This window comes from Andrographis paniculata, unplaced genomic scaffold (genome assembly GCF_009805555.1).
Source record: "Andrographis paniculata isolate CXL003 unplaced genomic scaffold, ASM980555v1 Contig86END, whole genome shotgun sequence".
In the NCBI taxonomy this organism is placed as follows: domain Eukaryota; kingdom Viridiplantae; phylum Streptophyta; class Magnoliopsida; order Lamiales; family Acanthaceae; genus Andrographis; species Andrographis paniculata.
In genome coordinates, this window is record NW_026137624.1 from 1,810,618 (window position 1) to 1,826,999 (window position 16,382).

Consider the following 16,382-nt stretch of genomic DNA (forward strand, 5'->3'; position numbering starts at 1 on the left):
ATTTTGGATAAAGTTTACTAAATAAAAACATATTTAAGAAATATAAATCAACTTAATTAACTATATAACATATAATATTACATATTGTTGGATTATACTGTAAAGCAAACTTTTAGTACGCTTTTGTATTATTCAATTTCCTTATTAACTGGAATAAATAAATTGTTATTTCACATTGTGTTGCTTTTATTTATGTTTTATATATATTAGCATGTCCACTTATTTAATATTGTAGACAACATGGTGTGTGGAGATCACACAGAAGATCTTGTTGTCAGTTCTTTATTAAATATAAATGGGTTTCACAACTGAGATGGTTATGGACAAAACCATCGGTTTAAGTTGTAGTGTAAACTTGGAATTAGTTTGTCTTGACTATTAGTTTACACTAATGTGCTGCGTCACATTGAAAGGATTACAGTTGAGATATGTTCTTCTATTCTGACATTGAAGAACCAAGATCTCGGTAACTCTGTTAATTCTTAACCTTAGATGAAATAAATTAAATATATGGAATAAATGTTCGTTGCTTTAATTTACCATAAGTGAGAATCCTTAGTGATTCAATATGCTTCGTATTTTGGGCAACTACATTATTCGCATAGTAATTAATTTATTATCATTAAGGCACCATGTCCTGGACATCCAGGTTGATGACATCCCCTTAAGGAACTCAATAAGGATTATTGTATAAACCCTGCAGGTGGATTTAATCCGTACAATAATAAGTTTTGAGTGGTATTACTTAAGGAATTAAAAGATATTAATTAATTAAATTGTCAGAAGATTTAATTAATTAATGGATGTGGAACATCTTAAACATGGGGAATTAATTAAGTTTAATAGAAGCCCAGATTCAATTTGGGTTGGGCTGGGAGTGCAATATTAATTCTTTAATGGAATGAATTAATATTTTATGATTCGAATTATATTCAGGGCTGAATATAGAGATTTGGATCTATAAGGGAGCCCGAGCCCAACACCTTCTAAAGATCCCCGGTCTGGCCCAATTACCTGTTGGGAGACTTATTAATATGCGGTCTTTGTCAAACCCTAGTGACGTTTTTTTTAAAAAGAGGCGAAAACCACAGGTGCAAGCCGTCAGCTCTAGGGTTTCACGAAGAGCAAAATTCGTCTCCCTCCGTTTGATAGATCGCCGCCCATCCGGTGTTCGAGCGGGGTTCGGGAACAGTCTGGAAGGTCTCTAGCGGAATCAACCTGTTCGTGATTGCTGTTGGTGGTTCCAAAAAGGGTACATCTCTAGTTCATTCTTATAGGAGCATGCTTAGGATCGTTTAATACCATGTATGTACGCGTTGGCATCCAACAACGATCCGTGGGAATGAACAGCCCTCACCGGCGTGTTCCTACAATTGGTATCAAAGCAAGGTTTTGTGGATTGTTGGCTCTGCCAGAAAACGTGTAGTTGGTATTGTCTTTAACGTTTTCGCATGTAATGTATGGAATGAATATTTTTTTTGTGCGTGTATGTTGTTTCCCTTCGCAGCCCTTTTGGTTTTGTTGTAATCGTTTTTCCCACCAGATAATAAGTGTGGGTAGATAGGCGGTTTTGTATATAGATCCATGTATGTAGGGCTTTTCATGTTGTTTTGAGTTATACTGCGTAATTCTGAAAAAGACATGAAAAAGGGAGGCGATTTGGAAGCAGTTCGCATAAGCAGAACAGCCACGAACGCAGTGGGGCAGCGAAGCAGAGGTGGCGCTGGAGGTAAGGGCGGACATGAGGCTTGTAGTGACGGCCAAGAAACAATTTTTGGTGATGGAAATTAGGTTTTCGGCTTTTGGGCCGAAAATCTAGGGTTTCCGTCGGCTGAAACTGTTTTGGCCATAACTTTTGCCTCGGTTGTCCGTTTTCAGCCCATGATACCTTTTCGGAAACGGGAGGACGAGATCTACACGAATTACGGCTATGCCGTAACGGCGAATGCCGCAGCCAAATTCGATCGTCTTCACGAAGTTTTCGCGACTTCTTCCCGAGGCGGCCCGGTTCCAGTTTTTCCATCACGTGAGAGGCCGATGTCTAGCATCTGTCCGCGCCCCTTTTAATCCTGTAATGGTTGTCTTAGGCTATTGGTTAGGGTTTTAAGGGCTGCGTGGGTGTGCTTTTAATTTTCTGCCTTTTATTGCTTTGTGGATGTATTTAAATTAATGCTTGCCAAAGTATTATGTGATATGCATGATTATGTGACAGGCATGATTTAAATTTACAAGCATGTTAGGAGCATGCTAGGAATTTAATTATTCTATGCATGCTGTCAAAACCTTAAAGTTTAAATGACTAAGTATTTAAGTTGAATTATTATTAATTCATGGGCCTCCATAATTGATCTTTAAGTAAAGTGTTTGTTATACGCGGGATCCATGGGGTCTCCTCCCTAACGGATATTAACATGCACAAGTTTACTAGATAAGATTTCAATTAAAGTGATTTAATTTTAAGTAAAGTGTGTGGCATACGTGGGATCCATGGGGTCTCCTCCCTAACGGATATGTCACTCATAAGTTTACTAGATAAATTAATTCGTGATAACTGTAGGAGATTATTTGCATTAAATATGACTGCCCTTCGGTTGCATATTAACTGTAAATAGTTGTCCTTGGCGTTAAATTATGGTCATTACTTAGATGTGGATTTTAAATATAACCCCCCAACGGGGTCCCTGTTTTAATTCACATGGCCAGTTCTAAAGTATCGGCAATTAATTTCATTCGTCATAAGGATAAGTTGATGAGATAATGAAATTATAGGCTAGCTGCCTGTTTGGTGAATGCATGTGTAAACGTCCGTCATAACATGGCTTGCATGTGCGATTTACTGAGTTGTCGTGATATGTATAATCTCGTGGTTTTTGAGGTTTTCCCATGATTTTATGCTTATGTGTTAATGTGAATTACTGCTTACGTGTTTGCATGTTTCTGTTTGTTTATTTCAGTTATCAAAATGTCGTTCAATCCACTTATGACTGTTCTCAATCAAAACAAACTCGTTGGTCCGAATTATTTGGACTGGAAACGAAATCTGGACATTGTCCTTGCTGCGGATGACTATAAATTCGTCCTAAGCACCCCTGCTCCAGCAGACTTAACTGAGGAATCCACTGAAGAGGAAAGGGAGGCTCATCGGAAGTGGCATAGGGCTGATCAAATGAGCCGTTGCTACATATTGGCGTCAATAACCAATATGTTGCAATTGCAGGTTGAAAAGTTGCCTACTGCTACTGACATAATGTTGAGCCTCAAGGAGCTCTTTGGTGAGTCAGATAGGGCTGCTCGATTTGAGGCAATGAGGAAGATTATGACTTCCTTCATGCCAGAGGGAACTTCTGTGCGTGAGCATGTTCTCAAGATGATGGAAAATCTGAATGAGATAGAGCTGCTCGGGGGTCAAATCGATGCTGACACCAAGATCGATATGATCTTGCACTCACTCCCTAAGTCCTGCGAGAATTTCCGTCTCAACACAATCCTGACCAAGAAGGACTATACTTTAGCCGAGCTTCTTGTGGATTTGGTTGCAGCGGAGGGACTCATGGGTAGGACTCCACAGGCGCTGTTTTCTGCGCAGTCTGGACCTTCTTCGTCGAAAGGCGGGAAGAAGAAAAAGCCTGCCAAGAAAAAGGGTGCTGCAAATAGTGGGAGCAAGTCGGTCGCGCCTTCTGGTGGCGTGAAGAAGCCAAAGGGGAAGTGCTTTAAATGCAGCAAGACAGGACATTGGAAAGCTGATTGTCCCCTTCTGAAGGGCAAAGATGGTACGTCTTCTACTTTGCTTGTTGAAACATGTTTCGCGGCTAGTTCTACCAGTATTTGGGTAGTAGATACAGGAGCCACTGATCATGTTTGTTGTACAATGCAGGGGTTCCTGCCACCAAGGCAGCTGAGTGAGGGCGAGATTATCATAAGCTTGGGAGATGCAACCAGAGTGGCAGCGGTTGCAGTGGGAGATGTGCATTTATCTTTTTCTGATTCAGTTTTAGTTTTAAAGAACGTTTTGTATGTGCCAAGTTTTAGAAAGAATTTAATTTCAGTTTCGAAACTTTTTGTGGATGGATATTCAGTTGTTTTTAATAAAAGCGTTTTTATTATGAGAAACAAAGTTGTTATCTGTTCTGGCACATTGGAAAACAATCTTTATACTATTACTAGTGCGCATCAAACTGAAACCAATACTCAAGTTCATGCATCTTCATCATTAAAAAGAAAACAATCTTTTAAATCGAATCAAACATATCTTTGGCACCTTAGATTGGGTCATGTCAACCTTAGGAGGATCCAAAGACTAGTGAGCAGTGGTTTCTTGGACTCTCTCCAAGTGGAACCATTCTCAGTCTGCGAGTCCTGCTTGGAAGGCAAGATGACCTCCAGGCCTTTTAAGGCCAAGGGAAATAGGGCTAATGAAGTGTTAGAATTGATTCACTCTGATGTATGTGGGCCTATGTCAATTCAAGCTAGGGGTGGTTTTGAGTATTTTGTGACTTTCACAGATGACTACTCAAAATATGGATACATTTACTTGATGCGCCGCAAGTCTGAATGCTTTGACAAGTTCAGAGAATTCAAGGCAGAAGCGGAGAACCGTCAAGGTAAAAGTATCAAGTCATTACGGTCTGATCGTGGTGGCGAATACCTTAGCGCTGAATTTAGGCAATATTTGTTAGAGAATGGGATTACATCCCAGTTGACTGCGCCTGGTACTCCGCAACAGAATGGCGTGGCAGAGAGGAGGAATAGGACTCTTTTAGAAATGGTGAGGTCAATGATGAGTTATGCTTCTCTACCCATCTCGTTTTGGGGATATGCCTTGGAAACAGCGGCGTACATCCTGAATTATGTGCCTTCCAAATCAGTTCCTAAAACCCCAATAGAATTGTGGTCCGGGCGAAAGCCCAGCATGAACCACATTCGGATTTGGGGCTGTCCAGCACACGTGTTGGACAAGGAAGCTGATAAGTTGGCATCTAGGACGGAAGTACGGCTATTTGTAGGATACCCTAAAGGAACACGAGGGGGTTGTTTTTATAGTCCTAAAGACCAGAAGGTTGTGGTGAGCACCAATGCCAGGTTTTTAGAAGAAGACTATATGCATGAGCATAAGACCCCAAGTGAAATTATTCTTTACGAATTAAGGGGAGACAATCAAGTACCAAGTGTACAAGAAGATATACCACAACAAACTGCACAGCGTGTTGACCCTTATGTCACCACACATGAATTGCCTCGGCGTAGTGGGAGGGTAACTCGATTACCCAGTCGTTTCTTGTTAGTGGGAGAGTCCTCGGATTCAGTCCCCAGTGATGAACAAGAACCTGATCCCTGTACCTATAAAGAGGCAATCCAAGATGTTGATGCAGATTCTTGGCATAAGGCCATGGATTCAGAAATAGAATCCATGCATGCTATGGAGGTCTATGACCTCAAAGACCTTCCCAAAGGCAAGAAAGCCATTGGGAGCAAATGGGTCTTTAGGCGTAAGAGAGGACCTGACGGGAAGGTTACTACCTTCAAGGCACGGTTGGTTGCAAAAGGTTTTACCCAGAAAGAGGGCATCGATTATGATGAAACCTTTTCACCAGTAGCCATGCTAAAGTCAATCCGGATACTCTTATCCATAGCAAGTCACATGGACTATGAGGTTTGGCAAATGGATGTCAAGACAGCATTCCTTAACGGGAATCTGGATGAGGACATCTATATGCAGCAACCTGAGGGTTATGTGAAGAAAGGCCAAGAGCATCAAGTCTGGAAGCTAAAGAAGTCTCTTTATGGACTTAAACAAGCTTCCAGATCTTGGAATATTCGCTTTGATGAGGTGATCAAATCCTTTGGATTTGAGCAATGTCCAAGTGAAAGTTGTGTGTACAAGAGGTGCAACGGAAACGTAGTGGTATTCTTGATACTATACGTAGATGATATTCTTCTCATTGGAAACAATGTCAAGATATTATTAGACGTAAAGGTATGGCTTTCTGAATAGTTTCAAATGAAGGACATGGGAGATGCATCGTACATTCTTGGTATGAAGGTCACTCGTGATCGGAAGAAAAGAATGTTGTGCTTATCTCAAGCCGCCTACATTGATATTGTGCTTGCCCGTTTCAGCATGCAGAACTCCAAGAAAGGATTCTTACCTTTCAGACATGGAGTTGCTCTATCTCAGGATATGTGTCCTAAAACACAAAAGGAGATAGATGAGATGGCTAACATTCCTTATGCTTCGGCTGTAGGAAGTCTCATGTATGCCATGCTGTGCACGAGGCCTGATATCTGCTATGCTGTTGGCATGGTAGCTAGGTATCAGTCCAAACCTGGTCAAGGACACTGGATTGCGGTAAAACATATTCTCAAGTATCTGAAAAGAACTCGAGATTATAGTTTGGTTTACCAGTCTGACAATCTAGTTCCTTTGGGTTACACTGATTCAGATTTTCAAGGTGATCGAGATGAGAGAAAGTCAACCTCGGGTTATGCGTTTACCTTGGGAGGCGGAGCTATTTCATGGAGAAGCGTAAAGCAGAAATGCATCGCAGATTCTACCATGGAAGCCGAGTATGTTGCTGCTTCTGAAGCAGCAAAAGAGGCTGTATGGCTCAGGAGCTTCTTGTATGACTTAGGGGTGTCTGAGAGTTTGCCTGAGCGTGTAATCATTTATTGTGATAACGCTGGTGCAGTGGCAAACTCAAAAGAACCTAGAGCTCATAAAGCAAGTAAACACATAGAAAGGAAGTACCACATCATACGAGACATCGTAAAGCGAGGAGACATAGCTGTCACTAAGATTGCATCGTTGGACAACTTGGCAGATCCCTTCACGAAGACTTTACCCATTAAGGTTTTCGAGAAACACGTAGACGGCCTTGGTTTACGATACATTGCAGCTAGACTTTAATATAAGTGGGAGAGCATGTTTTTGCATTGTATACTAAAAGTTTAGCTTTAGTATAAGTGGGAGATTGTTGGATTATACTGTAAAGCAAACTTTTAGTACGCTTTTGTATTATTCAATTTCCTTATTAACTGGAATAAATAAATTGTTATTTCACATTGTGTTGCTTTTATTTATGTTTTATATATATTAGCATGTCCACTTATTTAATATTGTAGACAACATGGTGTGTGGAGATCACACAGAAGATCTTGTTGTCAGTTCTTTATTAAATATAAATGGGTTTCACAACTGAGATGGTTATGGACAAAACCATCGGTTTAAGTTGTAGTGTAAACTTGGAATTAGTTTGTCTTGACTATTAGTTTACACTAATGTGCTGCGTCACATTGAAAGGATCACAGTTGAGATATGTTCTTCTATTCTGACATTGAAGAACCAAGATCTCGGTAACTCTGTTAATTCTTAACCTTAGATGAAATAAATTAAATATATGGAATAAATGTTCGTTGCTTTAATTTACCATAAGTGAGAATCCTTAGTGATTCAATATGCTTCGTATTTTGGGCAACTACATTATTCGCATAGTAATTAATTTATTATCATTAAGGCACCATGTCCTGAACATCCAGGTTGATGACATCCCCTTAAGGAACTCAATAAGGATTATTGTATAAACCCTGCAGGTGGATTTAATCCGTACAATAATAAGTTTTGAGTGGTATTACTTAAGGAATTAAAAGATATTAATTAATTAAATTGTCAGAAGATTTAATTAATTAATGGATGTGGAACATCTTAAACATGGGGAATTAATTAAGTTTAATAGAAGCCCAGATTCAATTTGAGTTGGGCTGGGAGTGCAATATTAATTCTTTAATGGAATGAATTAATATTTTATGATTCGAATTATATTCAGGGCTGAATATAGAGATTTGGATCTATAAGGGAGCCCGAGCCCAACACCTTCTAAAGATCCCCGGTCTGGCCCAATTACCTGTTGGGAGACTTATTAATATGCGGTCTTTGTCAAACCCTAGTGACGTTTTTTTTAAAAAGAGGCGAAAACCACAGGTGCAAGCCGTCAGCTCTAGGGTTTCACGAAGAGCAAAATTCGTCTCCCTCCGTTTGATAGATCGCCGCCCATCCGGTGTTCGAGTGGGGTTCGGGAACAGTCTGGAAGGTCTCTAGCGGAATCAACCTGTTCGTGATTGCTGTTGGTGGTTCCAAAAAGGGTACATCTCTAGTTCATTCTTATAGGAGCATGCTTAGGATCGTTTAATACCATGTATGTACGCGTTGGCATCCAACAACGATCCGTGGGAATGAACAGCCCTCACCGGCGTGTTCCTACACATAACACTCACTCAAAATCCTTTTATTTCTATATATCTCCTAACATATAAATATTTTTATCTATATTTAAAACTACACATGTGTTTGTTTTGTGAAATAATTTGAACGAATATTTTTATGTGACGTATAGAAAGTTGTGTAGATAATAAAAAATAATGAATATATGTAATGTATTAATTTTTTTGGAAAAACTTGTAGAAAAACCAAAAAGAACACACCATCTTTTATAAAATTAATTTATATTAATTAGAAATAAATATATAAATATATTTTTTTATTTACTTGTATTATAGAAATTTTATTATCTACAAAATCATATTTATATTATATATATTTTTATTGCGATATAATATTTAAAATATTTAATATATATTCTAATTTTTTAATCATATATATTAAATTTATTTTAAAACTATCAAGATTATTAATTATAAAAAAAATAAAAAATAAAATCATTTCTTATTATTATTAATTAATTAAACAATATTACCTTAAAATTTATTATTTTAAAATTATGTATATATAAAATAATAATAAATTATTTATATATAAAATAATTACATAAGGGCTTTTTTTTTTACTAGGCTTTTTTTTTACTGGGCTCATCAAAATTCAAGAACAACCCTATACGTGGGATTTATGATATTACATGAATTTTTACTATTCATAATTGTGGTAATTGTCATTAGTCATTGTTGGTCCCACTAACCAAATCCAGCAAACAATAAGGATAGAACCTCGACACCCCAATATGAACTCGATTAAGAGAGAGAGTTTGTAACCAGATCAAACAATGTAAACACACTGACCTACATCAATGACCAACATGAATAGTTCATACTTACATTGATACACTATCAATGTTTAGCACACACAAATCACAAAAATCCCAACTCTCAGATTTCTTTTTGCCTTACATCACACACACTGTATCACTCACTAAGCCATGTTTTCTTCCTTCCTAGAGCACGTATACTCGGTACCATTTTCACACCATTATGATCAACAACCTCACATGCCATCCCTCCATGATCGATTGTATAATGGGGACTAGCCTTCTTTTCTTTTCTTTCTAGTAACATCAACTGGATATCTTCATATTGGGCCACATTTAAAGCATCAAGCCCAAGCTCAATTGGATTTCTGTACGCCACTGAATTTTGCTGATTGATCGACCTTTCTGTAGACAATTATCAACCAAAACTAAAAATCATTTTAACTATTAACAATCTCTCCCTTTTTAGTTGATGTTGACCGGCCAGAGGAGATGCGCCATCATAAAGTACGCCTAGGCTAATACAAATTAAACTCCCCTCAAGTCAACAACCGAAAAATGCATGCACAAACATAAAAACAACAAAGTTAGTTTATGATAGTTCAACCCACATACATGATCATTCAAAAACAAAAAGAACACAACCACTTTCATGCCAAAAAAAACATTGTTGCGGCAATGTCACAGAAACTTCATCATCTCATGCCACAAAGCCTTCAACTTCGACAAACACTCCAACATCTTCTTCTTATTTATCTCCCCTTTGGTTAACATTAACCAGAGTTATAATCTCCGCCGTCACCGTGTCCATCGTCTCCATCAACATGTTCATCCTCAACATTGTCACCACGATGCAGAATACCATGAAGCATCCTGTTCATCTTTCCAATGGAATGTCAAATCTGAACACTCCGTTGCTCGAGCTGTAATAGCTATTGTTCATCAATGTCGTAATTATGGGTTATGACTGTCATAATTGCATGGGCTACAATGTATGATTTCTTTTGGCCTCATCTTCGTCCTTGAACCATTAGTCTTGTCTTGAAATATAAAAAGTAATGATTGGATTGGATTTGGGATCATAACTAGCCTCACCAATTCAAGCATTTACCAAGGTACAAGACTCTCGACCAGTGTCTATTCTCGTAATTGTTTCAATGTAAATGTAATGCGAATAATTCAAACTAAACCCATAGAGTTAAACTTTGTCTATGTTGCATGGACCACATTCTATGGTTTCATTTGGGCTCATATTTACCATTCGACTCTTGGGTTTGTCTAGAAACATAGAAGATAATAATTGGGTTGGGCTTCCGATTAAAAATGATCTTACAAAGTCAAATTTTTACAACACTCTCAACGCAATCTAGATCTGGACTCGTGTTCGCTCTGGACGAATGGTACACACGTGTGGCCAACTTTTACCAAAGCTTTCTAGCTCAGTACTCGTGTGTACAGATGATGCACATGTGTGTGGCTACGTCCAACGCTTACAACTAATTATGACTTGTATTTGTATTATCTAAATAAATTTTATACAAACATACCAAATTATGTTTTAACAAGCAATATTGAATAACTAAAATTAATTTCCTATTTTCCTTATTAATCTGTTAAACAATGATATCACATTATTTATCCTTTAAGCCCAATTAAGGCCACTAACCCAGCCCAACTCAACGACAAATATATCATTAATTTGTGTTTCTCATGTGAAATTTCTATAGCCTATTGATATATTTCGAAAATAATTTAATTTAAATTTAAAATTTTCATATTAAATACTGTTAATTAATTTTGTCTCATTAATAAATAATTCTAAGTAGTTGGAGAAAATATGGAACACAAACCACAATTTAGAACAGGAGGTGTGAAAATACGAGGAGAGGAATGTTGGATATTATTATATATATACTACCTATTTGTAGAAACCATCTGCATATTGTTTCGATTTTGATTCTGAGTCAATATAGAAAGAAAACTAACTACTATTAGCTTTAGAATTAGAATAGAATGTGATCGATCATGATGATCCATGCAACCCAGAGCAGATCAGAGAAGAGATTTTTCCCATCCCATGTAATAAATAGTAACTCTTAACCCACAACGTATAATCGATTAATTTACTATTAATTTATTTATCTGTTTTCTGGAATTTGCAGGAGGGGTGGGAATTACTACTGAGACTACATTTATTTATTGTTTATATATGACTAGTGTCTGTCTGACTACAGTTCACATGAAGCAGGAATTCTTTTATTGAATGCTAAATAATTATTTATTTGTTTATTAGAGCAACACAAAGAAAGAAAGAAAGCGGACAAAAAGGGCGAGCAAGCATGAGAAAAAGGAATATGCAATGGCAAAGGCAAAGCAGCACCACCACACAGTCACCCACACACCCTACTACCAACTTAATAATAATAATAATAATAATTCATTCCATTGAATTGAAACTTGTGGGAGGCACCATCGGCATCATCATTCTAAGTATTCGATTCCCCTTCTTTTTCGTTTCCTTGAGTCGGGTTGGGTTGGGTTGGGTTGGGTCTTCATTACAGTCACTCATTCCCTCCATTACATCTCTCTCTCTCTCTCCCTTTCTCTTTCTCTCTCTCGTAATGCCTTGCCTGGGCATTATGTAAGAATCGTATTTGAGTTCCACTTCCAACAATATTATTGATTTGTTCTACATTCTGGTTTGGAATTTCCGCTGGGTTTTCTTTTAACTTTGCAATATGAGACCTGGTGAGTTCTTGCGCTTGTTAATTTAATTTGTTGGGTTTTGAGTAGTTTTCTTTTTAATACTAACATTTAATACAACAAGCTAGTTTTCAGTGTCCTTTATCGGAGAAATGTATGGTCTGGTCTGCTCTAGAACAGTAAGTGAGTGAGTGAGAAGTGTATGGGTGTGCAAATCTGAAAAGAAGAATTTATCTTCTAAAGTTCAAGTTGTACCGTGCCCATGCCCTAATACTTTCTGTTTATTGCTTTGAATTTTAACATACTCATGATAATGCATATTCATTCTGTACATAAATTGGTATAGTTTATGAGCAAGTCAGGTAAGATCTGACATTTTCAAAATCATATTATTCCTAGGATTTGACTATTGATGCATTTCTTATTCTGATTTGTATATATATAAATGCAGAAAGAAATTCTAGATTTGGATGGTTTGTACTTTGTTGGGTGCTGTGGTTTCTTTGGGGTTAGCAACTGTAGATGCAAATCAGCAAATATGGAAGAAGCTATATGTGTATAAATCAATTAATCAAAGGATTTCATATCATAAAATGCAATGCAGATCTAAAATGCAGCTGATATGTACTGTCTAATAGAGTTTGGGGCTTAAGAAAATTGTGCAAGAATTGCTGCAAATTTTACTACTCTCTCTGGACTTTAGCTCCATTGTATCTCTCTGTTATCAATGCCATGCCCTCAGATCTTTGTATTTGATAAAATTGTATGCCGAATGAATAGTCATACTCATTTGTGGTGTTCTTCTATATGATAGAATTCAGGATATTGATTGTCAGTCAATAAAAAGAATATTTTGAGCCAAATCAGTTATGTGAATGAAGTTTTTCATATTGACAGTTCAAATGCTTACTTGAAGTTTATGTTCTTTTGGTTTTGATCTTGGCTCTCTTGTTGTTATTTCCGGAGACAAGTTTTACTTGGATTTTTTCTCTTACATGGTTATTGTCTGGGATTCGAATCCAATGAACAGGAAATCATAAAAGTGATTCCGAGTCATCTCCGGGGCCAAGTTTTGATGGAAGTTTAAGGATTCCAGGATCTGGTATGTTCAACATAACTCTTTCTGATGCATTTTCTTTATCGATTATAGAAAAAGTTCCAAGCTCGGTGTTTAGATTGAAGTACACTACTCGATTACACCAGTTCTTGCAACATTGAACTATTTTATTTGCTTATGTTGCCTGAAGATCCATTCTTGTTTGACGGTGGTTAAGTAAATGTTCTGAACTAGTAGTAGTGTCTCCATTTTAACAGGCATCGAACGAAATTTTACTTGCTGAATTTCATATCAAGTCCATTAAAATGCAATTTAATCTGTTTGTTGTAGTTGTACTTTATAAAATGTGACTATTTTGTTTAGATCTAGATCATCAAATTTCTGTTAGTGTTGCCAAATGACTTCAATTAATACAATACATGATGAAACAGCAGCTTCTGCCCGGACTCCATCCACCACTTCAAGCAAATTCATACCAACATCAAAAAGGGTGTATAAAGTCCTCAAGGAGTATTCTTCAAAACTCGTGGACTTCAATATATTTCAGGACTATCTCGAGGATTGGGTGAAGGAGACCTTGTGCAGCAAAGCTGGTGACGGCGATCACTGCTATGGTTCTCCTTTCTTAACTGATGAATTGTCGATGTTTGATTTAGCATTGGAGGGAGTCTTCTTTCAGCAGCTGCTGCGAATGCCTTACACGCCGTACTCCTCCGGAAACCTCAAGGAAGACGAGTTTCTGGCATTCGAAGATTTTCTATACACAGCTGCTGAAGGACTGTGGCACACATTTTGGCATAAGAACAAACCGTTTCCGTACTTTGTGGCATGTCCTCGATATCCTCGATCCAAGTTCTACACGGTTGAGAAAGCAGTTTCGAGGGGGAGGCTTGGGGGGCTAAGCGGGGTTGCATTGATGTCGAAGAGTAAGGATAATCTACATGCTCGTTGGGACGATGTCGTCCATTTCATGTTGTTCAAGCAGAATCTTTTCCGAGAATTCAGGCTTTCCCCGTCGGTTCTCTGTGAAGCGCTGTTCTATGGTGTTCATATATTGTTTTCCCGGAGCTTGAGCAAGTACAACGCAGTTACGTCTGACTTTGTCTTGGTCTCTATTATGGATTCTCGATTTGGAGGCGTTGTGAAGCTCGGTGGCGACCTCGGTAAGCTTGAGGTCGATTCAAATAATGTGTACAAATCGATGGCCGAGTGGATAACATGTCACGCCGATATCGCTGTTTCTCCTGTGGAGCAAATATGGAACAAACTCGGGAACGTAAACTGGGGTGACTTAGGCTCGGTGCAAATACTTCTGGCTATCTTCTACTCGGTCGCCCAATGGAACGGGCCACCACGGAAATCGTTATCTTCAGCTGCGGCAAACCATAGCCTCCGCCTCCAAAAACGTCGCATGGAGACTCGTCCTGTCAAGAATGGAAGCTTTCCATCTCCGGTTGGTTATCAACACGACGGAAACTACAGCAGGGAAATAGTCGAACACAGCTTAGAGAAATGCGACGACTTAACGAAAAAAGGGAAAGGGAAAGGGCCACGGCTAAATCTTACTCGCGGCGAGGTTTTGGTGCTCGAAGATCTGAAAGAGGGGTGTCTCAAAAGTTTCCAAATACAGGAGTTTGTATACGACGGAAGCGATTGCTCGTACACGGCAGTCTCCACCGAGTGCCACTCTCGGTTGCTTACTCTGTTGGTCGGTGCCCATCCATCCCAGTTGGAGCCGTCGTGGGAAGACATGAATCTATGGTACCAAGTGCAACGACAAACCAAAGTACTGAACGTATTAAAGGAGCACGGCGTTTCGAGCAAGCACCTACCGGAGATAATAGCGTCGGGTAGGATCATGCACTCGGGCGCTTGCCAGAAGCAAAGCCCCAAGGGTCGATGCGATCATCCGTGGTGCGGAACACCCATTCTCGTCACCTGTCCAGTCGGGGAGCCTCTTTTGTCTCTCATCGCCCACGACGGCCCGTTCTCCCCCGAGGAAGCTACTCGATGCTGTCGAGACTGTCTTGCGGCGCTGAGAAGTGCGAGGATGGCAAATGTCCTCCACGGTGATATCAGGCCTGAAAACGTCGTCCGCCTTATCGACGAACGGGGCTCGAGAGGGGATATTAGCGTGTACGTTCTCCTGTCGTGGGGGCGGGCGGTGCTGGAGGACCGTGACAGCCCGGCGCTGAACTTGCAATTCTCGTCGTCCCATGCGCTGCAGCATGGGAAGCTTGGCCCGTCGTCGGACATCGAGAGCCTCATGTACCTCGTATACTTCATGTGCGGCGGATCGATGCCGCAGCAAGATTCAATCGAGTCAGCACTGAAATGGCGGGAGAGGTGCTGGGCGAAGCGCATCGTCCAGCAGCGTCTCGGGGAAGTCTCGCCGCTGCTGAAGGCGTTGGCGGACTATGTGGACAGCATAATCGGGACGCCGTATGCGGTCGACTACGACGTGTGGCTGAAGAGGCTGGATAGAGGATTGGCGGAGAGGGGGAAGACGGTGGAGATTGAGGACGATATTCAGGTGGCTGAGTCTTCATGTGGGAATTCTTTGTGATCCTCTCTGTGTCTCTCTCTGTTTATGTATGTTTTGTGTTTTTCTTCTCTGTGGTTGTGGTTGGGTTTTCTTTTTTGCAGTTCAAATGGAATTCAATTATTGTTTGATTTGAGGTGAGGGTTCATATTATGTTTTTGGTTGATTTGCTGGGATGATAGATTGATTCTGACTGGAAAAAGGATGCAATGGACTATGTTCTTACATCGTTGTGTTGTAAGGCTTTTACTGATGCACAATTCAATTATTTTTTCTTATTTTTATTTTTTTTTTGGTAATTTCCACCTATTGTGTTACTATGTATATATTTGTTACCGTGAGTATGATAACCAAGGCTTATTTCTTAAAGATACCAAAGCTTATTTCTTAAAGATTTAGAGTGGTTAAATCTTAAATTCGTATCAAAACGCAGTGTCAAGACGTTAAAAAACTAACGAAGAAGAAGAAAATGCGAGTAATTGTGTTACGCATGAAATTTAGAATTAGGTTAAAAAGCCCAAGGGAAAAAGAAAAATGGGCCTAACAATTGAGATGATCGAGCTGGTCGAGGGGCATTGCGGGGAACTCAGGTAAAGTAGATGTATTTCTAAGGAAATAGCGGGTCGGAAGGTCCGTAGCTTGGAAGGTCCGCAGGTCGGAAGATCCGCAGGTCGGAAGGTTCGCAGGTCGGAAGGTCCGCAGCTCGAAAAGTCCGCAGGTCGGGAGGTCCGCAGGTCGAAAGGTCCGTAGCTTGGAAGGTCCGCAGGTCAGAAAGTCCGCAGGTCGGAAAGTCCGCGGGTCGGTTGGTCTATAAGTCGGAAGGTTTGCGGTTGGACCAAACAAGTCGGATGGTCTATCAGTCGGGAGGTTTGCGGCTGGACCAACAAGTCGGATGGTCTGTAAGTCGGGAGGTTTGCGGCTGGACCAAACAAGTCGGATGGTCTATCAGTCGGGAGGTTTACGGTTGGACCAACAAGTCGGATGGTCTGTAAGTCGGGAGGTTTGCGGCTGGACCAAACAAGTCGGATGGTCTATCAGTCGGGAGGTT

The 16,382-nt window shown here is 39.6% G+C and overlaps 2 protein-coding genes across 3 annotated transcripts; both read left to right on the top strand.

Annotated features, from left to right (window-relative positions):
* The first annotated feature begins 3,202 nt into the window (after positions 1-3,202).
* On the top strand, positions 3,203-3,758 carry LOC127242013 (uncharacterized). Its single transcript, XM_051261346.1, has 2 exons — positions 3,203-3,653; positions 3,721-3,758. Exons 1-2 carry the CDS (start codon positions 3,203-3,205, stop codon positions 3,756-3,758), a joined length of 489 nt encoding a protein of 162 aa, XP_051117303.1.
* A 7,772-nt stretch (positions 3,759-11,530) lies between these two features.
* On the top strand, positions 11,531-15,602 carry LOC127241917 (uncharacterized). 2 transcript variants are annotated; one of them, XM_051261186.1, is made up of 3 exons: positions 11,531-11,780; positions 12,766-12,837; positions 13,224-15,602. In XM_051261186.1, the coding sequence occupies exons 1-3, from the start codon at positions 11,771-11,773 to the stop codon at positions 15,356-15,358; spliced, it is 2,217 nt and encodes a 738-aa protein (XP_051117143.1). In that variant the 5' UTR covers positions 11,531-11,770; the 3' UTR covers positions 15,359-15,602. The 2 variants fall into 2 exon arrangements, with proteins under 2 accessions (XP_051117143.1, XP_051117144.1); XM_051261187.1 differs by having other exon boundaries at positions 13,227-15,602.
* Positions 15,603-16,382: the final 780 nt, after the last annotated feature.

What these genes read in the sequence shown, in the direction of transcription:
- LOC127242013 (XM_051261346.1), top strand. Translation starts at nt 3,203, where the DNA reads ATGTTGCAATTGCAGGTTGAAAAGTTGCCTACTGCTACTGACATAATG. An exon ending in GAAAAAGGGTGCTGCAAATA is followed by an intron (nt 3,654 to 3,720) that starts GTGGGAGCAAGT and finishes CTTTAAATGCAG; the next exon opens with CAAGACAGGACATTGGAAAG.
- LOC127241917 (XM_051261186.1), top strand. An exon ending in TTTAAGGATTCCAGGATCTG is followed by an intron (nt 12,838 to 13,223) that starts GTATGTTCAACA and finishes ATGATGAAACAG; the next exon opens with CAGCTTCTGCCCGGACTCCA.